General features: G+C 35.2%; 2 protein-coding genes across 2 annotated transcripts; one reads left to right on the top strand and one right to left on the bottom strand.

Moving 5' to 3' along the window:
* Positions 1-1,759: 1,759 nt before the first annotated feature.
* LOC18042965 (serine hydroxymethyltransferase 7) lies at positions 1,760-6,925 on the top strand. The gene is made up of 5 exons (XM_006434021.2): positions 1,760-2,058; positions 2,146-3,189; positions 4,073-4,478; positions 5,571-5,672; positions 6,192-6,925. The coding sequence occupies exons 2-5, from the start codon at positions 2,152-2,154 to the stop codon at positions 6,425-6,427; spliced, it is 1,782 nt and encodes a 593-aa protein (XP_006434084.1). The 5' UTR covers positions 1,760-2,058; positions 2,146-2,151; the 3' UTR covers positions 6,428-6,925.
* A 1,094-nt stretch (positions 6,926-8,019) lies between these two features.
* Positions 8,020-9,511, bottom strand: LOC18042964. The gene is made up of 2 exons (XM_006434020.2): positions 9,133-9,511; positions 8,020-9,003 (listed from the first exon to the last, which is right to left on the bottom strand). Exons 1-2 carry the CDS (start codon positions 9,484-9,486, stop codon positions 8,365-8,367), a joined length of 993 nt encoding a protein of 330 aa, XP_006434083.1. The 5' UTR covers positions 9,487-9,511; the 3' UTR covers positions 8,020-8,364.
* Between the last annotated feature and the right edge of the window lie 6,376 nt (positions 9,512-15,887).

The raw sequence follows: 15,887 nt of genomic DNA, 5'->3' as shown, positions 1-15,887 counted from the left end.
GCCTGTGCCTAGGCCAGTCGCCTCATTCATCATCATCATCATCTCCAGCCATAGCCATCCCAACCTTTCTCAGTCGTTGTTGTCGCGGGGTGAAAGTGAGTACTGACTATTGAGTCGTGTTCAATTTGTTTTCTTACTTATTGTTACTTAATTTTTATCCTTAATTATTATTTTTTTAAAAAAAAAATTAGGATTACTAGATTAACGTTGGTTGATCAAAATTTTGATTTTTGAAACTAATTTTTGGGGAATTTTTTTTTTCAAGAATAATTAGGTTCAATTTTATAAATCAAGATCGGACGACATAAATAAACGGGTAAGTGATTTTATTATTTACTTATTTGTTTAAGGGAATTTGGTAATTTATTTAATTACTTAGTTGGAATTATGGTTCTCTTTGCATGTAGTTAGTTAAAGGTGGGACTTTTTTTATTAAGTATTGTGATGGGTTTTAGATGATTTGTGATTAAGGTTTCAAATACAGAAGCTTTGATATGTACTTATGAAAGCAATAAGTTTGATGTGGGGTGAACTGAACATACTGTTAATTATTATTAATCATTAAATGGATAAAAATGGTGTGAAATTTAAGGTCATGTATGGCTTGGGAGAGCAGTTGATGCTGTCTTAAATTTGATTGGCAAATTCTAATTTAATCAAGGAAGTGATTAAGTTGAAATTTGAATAAGAAGATTGTACTAAGATTCTTCAACGACAGACTATTAGTCCCAAAACATGAAATTGAAGTGTGTGTGTGTGTGTGTTTGTTTATTGTGATTTTATTTCGTATTGGGACTTTATTATTATGTTTTGAATTGACGATTTTATTTATTGTAGTTACTAGTTAATACAGTGAAAACTGTAAAATCTACTTTATATAGGTGAAAACAGAAAAATCATTGTAACTATAATGCCCAAAATGCCAAAAATCAAAAATAAATTGAACCGAATTATCATAATTGAATCAAACCAAATATCTTTTTTTTTTTTAAATATTGGTGAATAACGTAATTCGTATTCCCAAGTTATTGGTGGCATCCTTATATAACTATTCAAATCGATATCTATAATGATTCGCTTCTAAAATTTAGCTCGTATTTGGCTCTCTTTTTTTATAACCGATCAATTTTAGTTCGATTCGATTGATTTTCAAATCGAATAGAATCGAACCGAACTGAACCATGTATTATTTGCCCCTAAATAGATTCTAACTTCATTTTGTTTGAATTTAAATAATATTGATAAACATTTTACCTTATCACGATCCTAAAATAATGATAAATGAAAAAAAAAAGTTAAACTTTCATGACTAAAAACATCTTGACAACATGATAATCATCTATCTCATTACTCATAGTTCGCCATCGTATCCTAAAATTTTCAACAAATAAGATCTTTCTCCAAAAACCTTTCATGATACTGATTATCCACTAACAAGATCCAACGGCGGATAGAATCTCCAGGTGTGTCCGTGGTCTCGTCATAACTGCGAGAAGGAAACGGGCCCGCTTTTCCAGCTGTAGACTAGCCTACAAACTATGCCAAATCCAATCTCTATTCGTCACGTGGGCCATCGACCCATAAAACAAAAAATAAAAATAAAAATGTATTCGGGCTCCACCGAACCTGGCCGCTTTTCTTGTCCAAATAACATCAACATTCTTCCTTCCTTTGCTCTAATATCTTCATCCATTCCATTTCCACCACGTGTATCTTTGACAGGAACATCGCCACATCCCACAAGCAACCGGCAATTCCCGGTCGCCATATCTCCCTTGCAGCCAGTTATCATCCAGGTTCATTGCATTTCATCTAGCGTCCCGCGTCTACCAGTCACACAGTGAACGCTTACCCATAATTTTGATATTAACTCTTATTTTGGCAAAATATCACATTTCTAGGGTTTCAACTTTCAAGCCCTTCGAAGTTGGTGAAAAATTTTCATGGAAGCCTCTGCCGCTCCATCAACTTCTCGTCACAGACCAGCAATTCGTCACTTGCGCTGTAGCCTTTGTCGCTGTTGTCGCTGTTTCTGTTGCTGTTACACTTATCCTTGAGGCAAAAATCCTAGATCTCCTCGAAAATTTCATATTGAATTTTTTTTTTTCCAAAACGATCGAGTTTTAAAACATTTCATAATTTTAGGGTTTCATGGATCTATCATCGCATACGCAATCCGGCCTCTCTCTAAGCTTCCACTCAACTAATTCGTCACCCCCATCGCCAACGCCGCCCAAAACAATGATCGCCGACGATTCAATTTCTCTGCAAATCGATTCAAGTTATTGTCATTCACCGAATCCGATGCCGTCAAAACCGTTGCAATTACTCGAAGAAAGAACGGAGAAGCTTCACTCCGGAAACAACGATGAACGCGTCGACAAAGACGATGAACAAGAAGAAGTAGAATTTAGCATCTTAGGTCATCCTATGTGCTTAAAACGACAAAGGGATTGCCAATCTCTGCCGTTTACAAAACGGTTCGCTGTTGAACCGGGGCTCGAATCGCGTCGGGCCGGGGTTCGAGCTTGGGGGAATCAGTCTCTGCCCTTAGCTGACCCCGAGATTTTTGATATCATGGAGAAGGAAAAACAACGCCAATTCAAGGGAATCGAGTTAATAGCTTCAGAGAATTTCGTTTGTCGTGCTGTAATGGAGGCTCTTGGCAGCCATTTAACAAACAAGTACTCAGAAGGATACCCTGGAGCTAGATATTATACAGGCAATCAGTACATAGATCAGATAGAAAATCTATGTTTTGAACGAGCGTTAAAAGCTTTTGATCTTGATAGCGATAATTGGGGAGTCAACGTTCAGCCATATTCATGTACCTCTGCAAATTTCGCGGTCTATACGGGTCTTTTGTTGCCTGGGGATAGAATTATGGGGTTAGATTCTCCTTCTGGAGGGCATTTGAGTCACGGCTACCATACACCAGGAGGGAAGAAGGTTTCAGCTGCTTCAATATTCTTTGAGAGTTTTCCTTATAAAGTGAATCCGCAAACTGGCTATATTGATTACGAAAAGCTGGAGGAGAAGGCCATGGATTATAGACCCAAGATTTTGATTTGTGGTGGGAGTTCATATCCCAGAGAGTGGGATTATGGGAGGTTTAGGCAGATTGCAGATAAGTGTGGTGCAGTTTTGATGTGTGATATGGCTCATATTAGTGGGCTCATTGCTGCTAAGGTTTGAAATATGTTTTATTAAGAATTCTGTAAATGTATGGTTATCCAGTATACATATATGCATATTAGGCACAGTGAAATGTGTTTGTTTGAACATTGCCTTCAACTTGTTGTTGATAGTATTCATTTTGTACCATGGTCATTTTGGATTTCCCTCTTCTAATTTTTCTGGGGATAGGCTGAAAAACAATTCTTGATATGTCCCATGCGGTTGTTTTATATTGTTCTTTAAAGGAGAGTTCCAATTTTCATATTTGATAGCTATAGTTTGATTTCTCCAACCTCTACCCTCATAATTTCGAAGCTATACAGAAAAAGATTGGTTGAACTTTTCATTTCAGGAATTAATTGTTAACACCTGATCTTTCCTTTCAGGAAATTAATTGTTAAGACCCTACCTTTCCCTTCAGGAATTAATTTTACCCGATGAACAGTTTAATTACTTAAACATCTGAAGTATCCATAAATGTTTAGCAGCTGGTTTCATCTTTGTGCATGCTTACGGATCTCGTAGTTCAATTGTTTTTCTTTTCAATTAGTTGTAGTTTAATTAAGTTTCATTTCAATATTAGTAATTTATAATCTTTTCAACGTGTTAAAAGCTTTTCAATTTGTGAGACAAAATGTGTTGTTAAATCCTAGGATAAGGTTGCATCCCCTTTTATTGTTACTGTGTAGATGCTAGAAACTGTAAAATGTAACACTCTTCTGTTACTAGAAGAAAAATCTAGCTCAGAGAATTCCACTGCGTATGTTAGATTGTGTTAATAGTCAGATCCTCTGTCCATAACAGCTATTTTTATACAAGGACACTTGGATAAAATAGGAGGCTGATATTTCTGCATTATCTTTTTCTTATTATTGAGTGCTGTTCCATTTTTCAGGAATTGGCCAGTCCATTTGATTATTGTGATATCGTGACTTCAACAACTCACAAAAGTTTACGAGGTCCTAGGGGAGGGATCATTTTCTTTAGGAGAGGCAAAAAACCAAGGAAGCAAGGCATACCCCTCAATCATGGTGATGGTTGTAGTAATTATGATTTCGAGGAGAGGATAAACTTTGCTGTCCATCCATCACTACAAGGGGGTCCTCACAATAATCACATTGCTGCTCTTGCCATAGCATTGAAACAAGTGGCAACTCCTGAGTACAAAGCCTATATGCAACAGGTGAAGAAAAATGCTCAGGCTTTAGCATCCGCTTTGTTGAGAAGAAAATGCAGGTTGGTGACTGGGGGCACTGACAATCATTTGTTACTATGGGATCTGTCTACACTGGGCTTAAGAGGTATACTTGCTTTTATCTTTTCACTTTGTAAACACACATGACGAGTTATCATCCAAAAACAGGAAGATGATGCTTACATTTTGAGTATTTTTAAATTATTGGACTTATGGTCGTATTTTTACTGGTTGTTTGGTTAGAGAAACATGCAAATTTTTCTTCCTTTATGATGAAACTGCAAGTGCAGGGAATGTTTATTTTCTTTTAGTTGCTTAATTTGCAATTACGTTTCATCCAATTGATGCAGCTATCATGTGTTACATTCTTGAAACTCACCAATTTTTTTCTATTATAGTGTCTTAGTTTGATTTGGATAGATGCTAGAATGCGTAATTTTTGTTGCTATTCTATTTATTTGTTTTCCCAGATTGTCCTGTATTTTTTATAGGTTTGTTTATGGGCCTATGTTGCCCGGATATTTTGGCCTATGCTTAAAATCTTATTGGGATTTTTCAGAATATTAAACCCCTTTTGTGTTATGATAGTTGGACCACACAAGATAGATTCTTAAATTGTATTACTTCAGCTTTGTTCAAGAATATTTGGGTTGATGGGCACTAGTTGGACCAAATGTAACAGTTCTTTAGTCTGGCTTTGTTTGCAGAAGGATCTACAGTTTAGCTTGTTTACGTGTTTCTGGATTCTGCAGATTGTGAGATATCTCTTTGGAAGTGAATGATTTGTAGACGTTCAATGTAGGAATGACTATTATGCTGTAGTTTTGTCTTAGAAATGATGCATTCTTTTTAGCACTGCAAAAAATGATTATCCTTTATGGTTCCTCATTTTACTTTGTTGCTTTTAGGTTGTTGTAGGGAAATTATTGTAGCCTTTATTTATTTTTTTGTTTTGCTGGTAAAAGTCATAGTAGTAGAAGTGGAAGCTTTTGAAGCAGCTGGAGTGAAGTGTTCTATCTTGATGATTATAGAAAACTTCCTTTAGCAAGCGCGTGTCTTTTGAAATTGCATTCTATAATTTTTGCATGTCTGTGTTTTGAGTCTTTTACTTTATTCATTTGCGGCATATTTATGTTAACATCAATCTGCCCATATCCCATTTTTGCGGTGAAATTTATGTGCATCTGCTTTTCTTCAGGCAAGAACTATGAGAGAGTCTGCGAGATGTGCCACATCACTCTCAATAAATGTGCTATATTTGATGACAATGGTGCAATTTCTCCTGGAGGAGTTAGAATTGGTAAGTTAAAATCGTTCCTTGTATTTGTAGTTAATCAGTTATAATACACGTAGTTTGTCTGTGAGTTTCATAAAAGATCAGAATGCATGTCACACCTTTCCGTTTTGGTTTCATGATATTATCTGGTTCATGCTCTTATGATTTGTCAATGTGCAAGTCATCTCTTCTCAAAAATAGTAATAACAATGATATTAACAATAAAAGTAACCACAAAGATCCTATTGCAAACATTTTTTAGTACTTATTCCATTTCAAACATTTTTAATGCTTATTTCTTTCACATTCTATTGTATGTTTTGACAATAAAAACAATAAATTAGGGAATATTGATTCTTTCAAATTGCGATTGTACTTGAATATTCAAGTGTTCATCTATATTGTTATCTAACTATTCCTGAATTTTAATTCATTCATTTTTTTGTGATTAATTAATGTATCTTTATATTCTCATCTTCAAACATTGGCTACAAGTTTATAATACTTCATTCCCTCTATTAATCTTCTTTTGTTCTCTTCCAGGTACACCTGCTATGACATCAAGAGGATGTTTAGAGGCTGATTGTGAGACAATTGCGGATTTCCTTCTTAAGGCAGCTCAAATAACAAGTGCTATGCAGAGAGAACATGGAAAACTGCAGAAAGGGTTCCATGAAGGTCTCCAGAACAATAAAGAGATTGTTGACCTCCGAAATCGGGTTGAGGCATTTGCTTCCCAGTTTGCAATGCCGGGATTTGACACCCTCTTGACGAATTAAATGACACACCTGCATGCATTTGTGACTTCATTTTTGTTGCTTCTGTGGCTTACCAGAGCATGTGCATGGTAACCTATCCATTTCAGCTCCCACCCTCGTCCCCATTTGTTTTGCCATTCATCCGCTGTAAATAGAAAGAGGCCACGATTTTGCATATGTTGCCAAAATTTTACAGCCGTTATTGGTTCCCCCAAATTGCCTCCAATGGTGTTTCTTTGTATCTTGGTACAGAATATATACAAGCTATTTCTTTTCCAATGTATTTGTGGAGGCACAGCAAAAAACTGAGTTATGCAAGTAAACACGTGAATTTCTGTTCCTGGAGTTTGACTGATTTCTTTCCTTTCAGATTGTTATATCATCTGGGAATCAATGTCATTGAATTTTTTGGTACCAATTGCTGCAATTGCTTATGGGTTAATGAATCCGCGAACGGCATCCAGCTCTTGGATCATCATGAGATTCTCCTGTATACAATAATGCTGTCAATTTTACCTATTTTTAGCCTGATTTGTATGCTGTTTTCGGGATTTAAATTTGCTAATCGATGATTCGTGGCAGCATTTAGAGGTGAAAAGCTAAGGCTGACGACTAATTGGAGCCCTTTTTTTTTATCGCAGCTGTGGTTTTCCTTCCCCTGTTTAAATCTTGTTAAAGAGAATGATTTCTTGTGATAATATGTAAGCATTGACTAGTGGTTTTGAAAAAGTCATGATCCAACACACTGCCACTCTGCCAGTGCCATACCCACAGTTTTGTTGCAACATAATTTTGCTGCCAAAAATCAAATCCGCATGCTTGTAGCACAGTTGGTTTAATATTTTTTTAATTATTTCTTTTTAACTGGATATTTTATCGTTGATGTTTTTTTTCATCTGTTCCCTGTTAATTTTATATAACCATAATTAATTCAGCATTCTCGCACGGCACCCTTGAAGGGAGGCAAGGCATGAATTTCCGGCTAGGGACAGAAAGCATGAGATACGGTTGAGGAGCAAGAAAGTGACCCCCTCAAATTTTCTCTTATTTTTATATGTCCACACACACCCCAAAAAAGGTGGGGAAAGAAGAGAAAAGAAATTGGGTAGCAGAAACAAAATTAAATTAATATTCAGAAAGAGAGAGAAGAGACATGTCAGGACTGAGGAAGAGGGCTGTGTTGTGCTTAGAAGGAGCTTTTCATCATCAACTCCATTGCTTTCAAAGTAAACCGAATCAGACAAAAGCTTTCGTAAGCCCCCAGCCCCCCCACCCCCTTTTTCATCATTTTTTCCCATCCAGAATGATTAGTCATTTTTCTATAACAACTAGAGAGCACTCAGCCTCCCCACACTCACACCCCTCTATATCTGTGGCCTATATAGAAGCCAGAGCTAGAGGGAAACTCCTTTTAAAATTTTAAAATGCCTTAACAAAACAATCCCATATATATATATATATATATATATATATATATATATATATATATATATTTAAAAAAAAAAACATTAAAACTTAATATCAGTTGACAGGTTATTTTCTCCCCTGTTAGAGAACACAAGAAGCTTCTATTCTTGGGTGTTTCTTTTTCTTTTTCTTTTTTTTTTTAAAGAAAAAAAAAAGATTTTCATTTCTGAGCTTTTTAGACAAAATCTATTCTTCTTCAAAGCTTCAACTATTGTGACTGTAAACGAACATAGAAACAAGAAGAAGGACAAAAACAGAGGGAAAAAAAAGGAAGAAGAAGAAACGGGTTAAAGGGGTACAACAACCCGTAACAACTGATTCTTCTACCCAGCAGTAATAATAATAATAATAATAATAATTTTTTTTTTTTTCCTTTTTTGGGTTGGGTACTTGGGTTTTTTTTTTTTTTTTTTGTTTTTCAAGGGACCGATACCGATTCCTAATGCTGTTAATAATAATAATAATAATAATAATAATAATATCTTTCTAATCTACCTATGACTGCAAAAGTCCAAAAGCTTCTTCCTTCCTTCAACAATCTCATCAAAGAAGTCATCAAGTTGTCCAACAATATTCTCAGCACCAGATCTCAAAACCCCAAAACATCCTCTCAAATTTTCAACTCTCTCTCTTATCCCCACTTCGTTCTCCCAATCCACCGCCATTTGGCCTTGGCCGCACTTCCTCTCCAGTTCACCCCTCAGCTCATCCAATGCCATCTTTGACCTCCTAAATTCATACAGCAACACCCCCTGCTGCTGCCTCCCGCACCCACTCACACTCATCTGATTTATCTCCGCCGCCACCCTCTCCTGCAGCCTCGCCGTCGATATCATGAACGCCGATCCAAAACACAGGCGCCCCTCGTACCCTCCTCCTCCCAGAAAATTATTCGATTCAGGCCAGCAGTACACCACTCCGTACAGCAAGATCATCAGCAGCAACGAACTCACATTTCTCATTCCGTACAGCACCCCTCGGAAACCGTTGAATCCGTTCAGTTTCGATTCGATTGACACCTTCTCATCAAATCTCAACGAAAGTGCCTGGATTCTTGTTTCCATCAACGCCCTGTTCTCTTCCTCCAGCGCAGCTGCTTCTCTTCGGCAGACTGAAATTGCCCGGATCACCTGTTTCATTGTTTAATTCATCACATGTGTCGCCAATTGACAGTTGCCTTGCAAACCAAAACAAAGCAAAGCTGAATAATATTTTTTCCACACAAAATAGAAGGTGGGATGGTAACGATTAATACAAACCTGTCTGGAGAGCTGAGGAGTAAGATGGCGATGATTGTCGAGGGAAGAAGTGATGTTGAAGCCGGCCGAACAGTAAGTCTCCATGCCCGAGATGCCTGATTTAATGACGTGGCAAGCTTCCCAGAGCTTGGAGCTCTCGTCCATGTATTCGTCGAGCCACTTTTCACCAACGGGTAGGTGGAGCTTTTGGACAAGCAGAGTTAGTTGAGAGTGGAATGATCTCAGAAGAGACAGCACTCTTTGAAGAAACTGAATGGACATGAAGTTGTTGGAAAGGTATACAAGTTCGAGATCATCGATCCCACGAGTCAAGGATGAGTAGAATCCGTTGACAGAGGATGAAGAAGGATCCATTTTGTTTGTTAATAAGGAAATTTAAAAAAAGAAAAAGAAAAAGAACTGAGTGTGTGTGTGTGTGTGTGTGTGTGAGAGAGAGAGAGAGAGAGAGGGGGGGGGGGGGGGGGAATAAGTAAGCAAGCTTATGGGCGAGAAGAAAAAGGTTATATAAAGATTAAAGAAGAGGGAGATATAGATCTTTAAATTAAAGAAAAATAATAATTAATAAAAAGGGGAACATAATAAGAAGAAGAAGAAGAAGAAGAATGAGAATGGGAAATGAAAAGAAGAGAAGAGGGGTGATGGGGGAATATGAATGATAATGAATGAATATCTTAGAAGCTCAGGTTTCTAAGGTTGAAAAGGATTGTTGGGGGGCAATGATGGGTGTTTCCTATAGAGGGGAAAGGATGATTGGTAATATGCCATTTTCATTGTTTAATGGGTACAAACGAAAAAAAATAAAAAATAAAAAATCTAATTTTTTTTCATTAGCTTGTTAATTTTTCAGCCATCAAAGAAACAAGATATTATGCATGTGTGGGTATATGCCAATGCTATTGCTACAAGTGGGATGATTCATTATTGAAATAGGTTATGATAGGTGGCATTGTTTGTTGCTGTGTAAATATGATGAAAGGAATAGGCAAGAATAGGAATAGATTGAATGGAATGAATGATGGTATTGGGTTGCAAGAAGTTTTGACAGTTTTTGACTGAGATTCTCTGTTTGTTTGTTTGTCTGTTTGTTTCTGCCTCTTAAACTCCTTCCTAACCAGTAACAGCCTCTAAATTCTATCTAATTATTCTTTCATTTTATCGATTATTCTTTCATTTATGAGTCTTCGTTTCCCTTTTGAATCGTGTGCTCTTTGGCTGCTTCTTCTTCTTCTTCCCTCCCTCCCTCCCCATTTTCCTTCCTCGAGCAACTGACTTTGCTCCCCCCAACTTCTATTTTTATTGAAATTTGTGGCTTCATTTCTCCTAGATATTTCTTCTTTTTTTTTTTTTTTTTGACCAAAAAAAAAAGGGCAATTGGAATGATGAGGTTCCTTGTATAATAACTTACCTTCTACAATGCAAAATCAGTCCTTTTAGGCCACCATTTTTTCTTCTTCTTCTTCTTCTTACAAATTACAATACAGTGATTTCATTCATCCATTCAAAATCTATTAAATTTGAAATGATTTTAAGGACCCATCAAACGGCCGATCTCAAACAATTAATTCATATGTGCTTCCTTGATTAATTTTTAAATTTAGGACATGTATTTGACCAAGTGGGTTTCTAATGATTGACCGGCCCTAGTTATTGATCAACGGCAATGGCACGTCGAAAGGCCTGGGGTTTGTGATATTTTAACTTTTCCCTTCATTCTTTAGGCAGACCTTATAAAATTTTGCATTTTAATCCCTTTTTTTGTTGTTAAACTATTATAATCAATTTCTTTTCACTAGCTAGCGAAGGTAGGGAAGGGGGACCATGAAATCTTATTTATTGGGTTATGTTTCATTTTTATGAAAAAAAAAAGAAAAAAAAAAGAAAAGGAAAAATCAATCGAGTGCTCGTGGGTTTTTGGAGAACGAGACTATCTTGAGAGGATGTTGGTCTTCTAAGATTTCATTGGAAAGTGAAGAGGAATTAAGGTCCATTATTTTAAGGGCACTCGATCTAGCAACCCCTCGTCTCTTTAATCTTAGGGGTAACTCCTTATTCCAAAGCCTTGCCCTTTTAATTACATATAAATTATTCTTGTTCTTTCTTCTTATCTTATGAAGAATGATTATTGTATTGTGTTATTAAAATATTTATATATATTCTGTTTGCTTTTTTGGCCTAAAAAGCATAGCTCAATCTGCTTTAGAAAGCAAAATTTCAGTTAAGTTCCCATCATTTACTTTCCAAGCTTGGTAGTGGATGAAATTGCAAATATTCCACAATTAAGGCAGCACCAATTCTTGAACTAGGCTAGATGATTGAATTAATTGATGAAATATGACATTTAAACCTTTATTTTATTTTATTTTAAAACAAGCATATTCTTTAGAAAAAGCTGAGAGTAATATGGCTCCCTATTTTTGTCAAGCAAACAAAATCAGTTCCAAGGATCCAAATATTGCTTAGGAATATGAGGTAGGTCTAGATTTGAGATCTGGGGTGGGTGAGGGTTTGCTTGGTTATGTTTAGCAAAAGAAGCACTTCCCACAGCGCCTGTAAAAGTGCTTTTTGCAAAATTCAATTGTTAACAAAAAAAAAATAATAATAATAATAAATCATCATATTTATGGCAGATAGAAGTTTCCCCAGTCAACGAGGTCCGTCAAATTTACATCAGTAAATGAAATGGACGGCTAGATTTTGCATCGGCTACAATGCAACATCCTTTCCGTCCCATCATGAAATTTAATTTGCCTTTGATAAAAGAATGTTTCATTTTCTTCTTAATGTTCTTAGATGGATACATACAACTGGATGGTCCAGAGACTCTAAGAAATGAAAATGATATAGAAGAATAATTGTTCCTATTTTATATATAAATAAATAAAGGAATAAAGGAAGGAAGGAAGGAAGAGAAATAAATAAATAAATATATATATATATATATATACATATATTCTTCCTCTAAAGTTGTTCTAAGTCATGGTTGATATGGCCTTGGTAGGATCGGCAACTTGCTTATCAAATATAGTTCCCAATTAAAATTGTGGTTTCCGGGGGACCACTTACACTTCTTTTCATTCCTAGTGAGTGTTAGTGTTGATGTTTAATGAAGATAAAGCCTTCCTAAAACAGCTGCTTTGTTTTTAAGACAAAGTGATTTTGCAAACCTTCTCGTCAATAATGAATATGGGCACCACCTTCCTTAACATTGAGATTAAATGTATTCGGCCATGGAAGCAAATGAATGTGACTTGAAATTGAAGTTGGTCCAGCCTAAGGTTTTTTGGGAATTTAATTCTTAGCATAAGATATCACGTTAATGTGTTTTTGACATTTCAAAATTCTTAGCATAAGATGATTGGAAACCCCCCCCCCCCATCTTATTTTGAAAATAAGAAAATAAAAAATAATATAAGAATCAAATCTACGAATAATCTCGGAATCTTATTAAATATAATTTATTTTTATTTTTATATAAATGTTTATCTATTAAGAAAATATTTTTATATTTTTCTACTAAAATGTGTCGTTCTTTTTTTCTTATTTTCTTATTCGATTTTTTTTTTCAAAAAAATTATTTAATGATAGCCCATCAATTAGCTTTACTGCTATAGCAAGTATCAAAACAAATAATGGGAAAAGTGCGTATAAGCAAAGGACTAAAAAAAAAAAAAAAAAAACTGTTGGCTGATACCTTTAAGATAGTACTCGTACAATAATTGAGTATTTAAACAGTTGTCTTGTCTGCAATACTTTTTTTTTTAATTTTATGCTCAATTATAAACGTATAGCGAGTAATTGAAGTCTTCAATCACATTAATGAAATTTGAGGACAAAAGTGAATCACCAAATACAGTCTTTTTGAAAAGCAAAATAATTAGTTGGAGAGGGATGGTATCATTTCCCTTCTGCAAAAGCAGGTGCTCCAATTATTACAGTACAAAAAAAGAAAAAAAAAATATATTATGATGATGATGATGAGTAGTAGAAAGAAATCAATAGACGTAACTGCAAGACCCTATAACAACATACTCATAAGTTAAAAAAAAAAAAAAAAAAAAAAGTAATTATAAAATTATGAGTAGATTGTTGTTGGGTTTCTTTTACGTGTGAATTCACAAATATGGTTGTCACAAATTTTTTAAAATGGTCATTGATGTATTCGCTAACAGCAGCCCAAATGAAAGTAACCAGTGACACTACTAGATTTTACTTGAGATCCTTTTTTGTTAAAGAGCATTGTCATTTCATTTTAGTAAAGGGCAAAGAAAAAAGGTTAAATAAAGTTAGGCGAAAGCGTTAAAAACCCTAAATATTATAAGACAGGTGGCAGCCCAAGCAGTGCAACAACTGGATCACAATCATAAGCTCAACCTTTCTAAAGTTGAGTTTTCCTTTCCTGTTGGGCCACCCTACTGCCTCACCTTTAACTATTTGTAAACAGTTGAAATAGTCCAACAAATATGAAGAGCAATTATGTAGAATAATTTTTTTTTTTTAAAAAAAAGTAAATAAATAAATATATATATATAAAAAAGAAGAAACAAAACAAATATCCTGCTGCATGCCAAATGTTTGTTTAAAAAACAGTGTTTATAATAATTTTTTGTGGGAATCACAGTATCTAAATTATATAATTTAAATGATGATGCTGAGATTGAGATATGTGTTGATTATGAGTGACTGAAACGGTTGGTTGGTTGGGATGGATGGATTGGGAAATTCATTAAAATCATATTCGTATGTGGCGTTAGTAGTGACAAGCTTTCCTCATAAGGAGATGGGCCACAAATACATCATATTGACATGACCAAAAGAGCTTGGTATTCAATGGGTGCTTGAGATGGGGATTGAGTTACTGTGCTTGATACGATATTGCGGTCTTTTTATGCAAATGTGAAAAAAAAAACAAAAAAACAAAAAAAAAAAAAGGTTATGTGTATGGATGTCATCATTTACCTGATAATATCTTACTATGCACATAAACTATAGTCACAGTGTTATATTAACATAACGTGATTAACTTTGTTTCATAAAGAACATACACACACAAGCTCTCTCTTTTTCAAGAGAGTTGAGAGCGACAAAAGGGAGGAAAGAAGGAACAAAGGAGAGAGGGCCAACCAATTAGCTGGTAATCTTTTTTTCTAAAAAAGAAACGAGAAGGGGATTAGGGGAGGCGTTTAATGATGATTACGAGAGGAGAAGAAAGGACTCCATTATCAAATTTTAAAGGCCCTGCCTTATTCTTGGGTCTAAAAACCCTATAGCCCATTCCTTTTCTTTGACTAAGTACTGATAGTGAGAGCTGAGCTGAGGGGGGATATGACTGTAAGGCTTCAAAATTTGCTTTTTTGCTTCAAGTAGGCAACGCCCACTTTAGGATTCCTTCCTTCCCACTATAGGCAACTTTTTAGTCTTTTAGCCCCTTTCCTCTTCTCCTCCCCTAAAAGAGGGAGCCTTCGAAAATTATATAATTTTGCAATCAAAGCCGAAAACCACCAACTAACCTAAGCATTTATAGGCATAGCAGCAATGCATAAGCAGTTGAAATAAAAAAAAAAAAAAGTGCTTCTAGCTAGGCTATGTGATATGGGACTGGATACCTAGGGAGGAAGTGTCTCAAGGTTTCGCTTTTTTCATGATTATGATTTTGATTTGAGAATATATCACAGCACAGAGTCTACAAAGCTAAAATGGCTATCTCCTCAGTCCTTACCTCACCACGTGCCCGAGTGCTACACGCCACGTGTTATAAAATTAATGGCTGGCAACCTCTCTCTCTCTGTATGGTGCATAAAGACTTGCTGGCTGGAGCTGCAAAGCAAGCACAATAAATTTTTTGACAGCTGATGTGCCTGTGGATACTGACCAAGATAGCCATGACAACAACTTCTAAAATTGCTCTATCTCTTGTCAGTTTCGGTGTAAAAATACTGACCCTTATAGTCGATGAGATTTGCGCAATGATTTCCACAAAAGAAGAATGGCCATCTATAAAAAAAACCAACCAAAATCAGCATGTAAATTTCTGCTGTGCATGCACTTAGCTTAAGAGGAAACTGTTGCCTTTGATTAATTTTCCTATTTATTAAAAAGCATGGTCGAATACTATTAGTTATAGCATTGATTAAAAATGCACGCATTAAAAACAAATATATAATCTTTTTATTTAATAAATGTAATCTTCTAATACAAAACACTACAACATGGTGTGAGAAAGTGGTTAATAATATATTTTTTTTTAATAAATGTAATCTTTTAATATAAAATACTACGACATAGTGTGAGAAAACTTTTGTGGGAAATCAGATGCTGGTCTAGGCTGCAGCAGCTAAGCGCATAATGATGCAGGTTAATTTTGGACAAATTGTGGGCTATTTGAGTTTTTATACATATATAGAGATCCAGGGAGCATAAGGCTAGAATTTTAAGCCGAAAAATGAACCAATAGTGGACTTTCACTTTATTGAGCTGAGTAAAGAAATGGTTTAAATATTTAGAAACATTTTTTTTAATCTTTTTTTTGTCATTTAGGTCATTGATCATCGTTAACCACTAAGGCTACCTTACCATAAGTTTGATTTGGTTATTTTACTTGTTATAATGTAAAAAAAAAATTAATTTAGCACAAAAACACGTGTTCATCCATAATAATTTAGAAGGTAATTAGTCACGACTTATATAATTATGATATTTTTTTTACAAAACTCAACAAATTTCCGTTATATATTGCTTGAGATATCATTATCACGAAT

Source organism: Citrus clementina, unplaced genomic scaffold (genome assembly GCF_000493195.1).
Source record: "Citrus clementina cultivar Clemenules unplaced genomic scaffold, Citrus_clementina_v1.0 scaffold_5, whole genome shotgun sequence".
Lineage (NCBI taxonomy): Eukaryota > Viridiplantae > Streptophyta > Magnoliopsida > Sapindales > Rutaceae > Citrus > Citrus x clementina.
Note: the sequence above shows the minus strand (reverse complement) of the source record. Positions and strands in the feature narration are given on the sequence as shown.

What these genes read in the sequence shown, in the direction of transcription:
- LOC18042965 (XM_006434021.2), top strand. Translation starts at nt 2,152, where the DNA reads ATGGATCTATCATCGCATACGCAATCCGGCCTCTCTCTAAGCTTCCAC. An exon ending in GTGGGCTCATTGCTGCTAAG is followed by an intron (nt 3,190 to 4,072) that starts GTTTGAAATATG and finishes TCCATTTTTCAG; the next exon opens with GAATTGGCCAGTCCATTTGA. An exon ending in GTCTACACTGGGCTTAAGAG is followed by an intron (nt 4,479 to 5,570) that starts GTATACTTGCTT and finishes GCTTTTCTTCAG; the next exon opens with GCAAGAACTATGAGAGAGTC.
- LOC18042964 (XM_006434020.2), bottom strand. Translation starts at nt 9,486, where the DNA reads ATGGATCCTTCTTCATCCTCTGTCAACGGATTCTACTCATCCTTGACT. An exon ending in CTCCTCAGCTCTCCAGACAG is followed by an intron (nt 9,004 to 9,132) that starts GTTTGTATTAAT and finishes ACAATGAAACAG; the next exon opens with GTGATCCGGGCAATTTCAGT.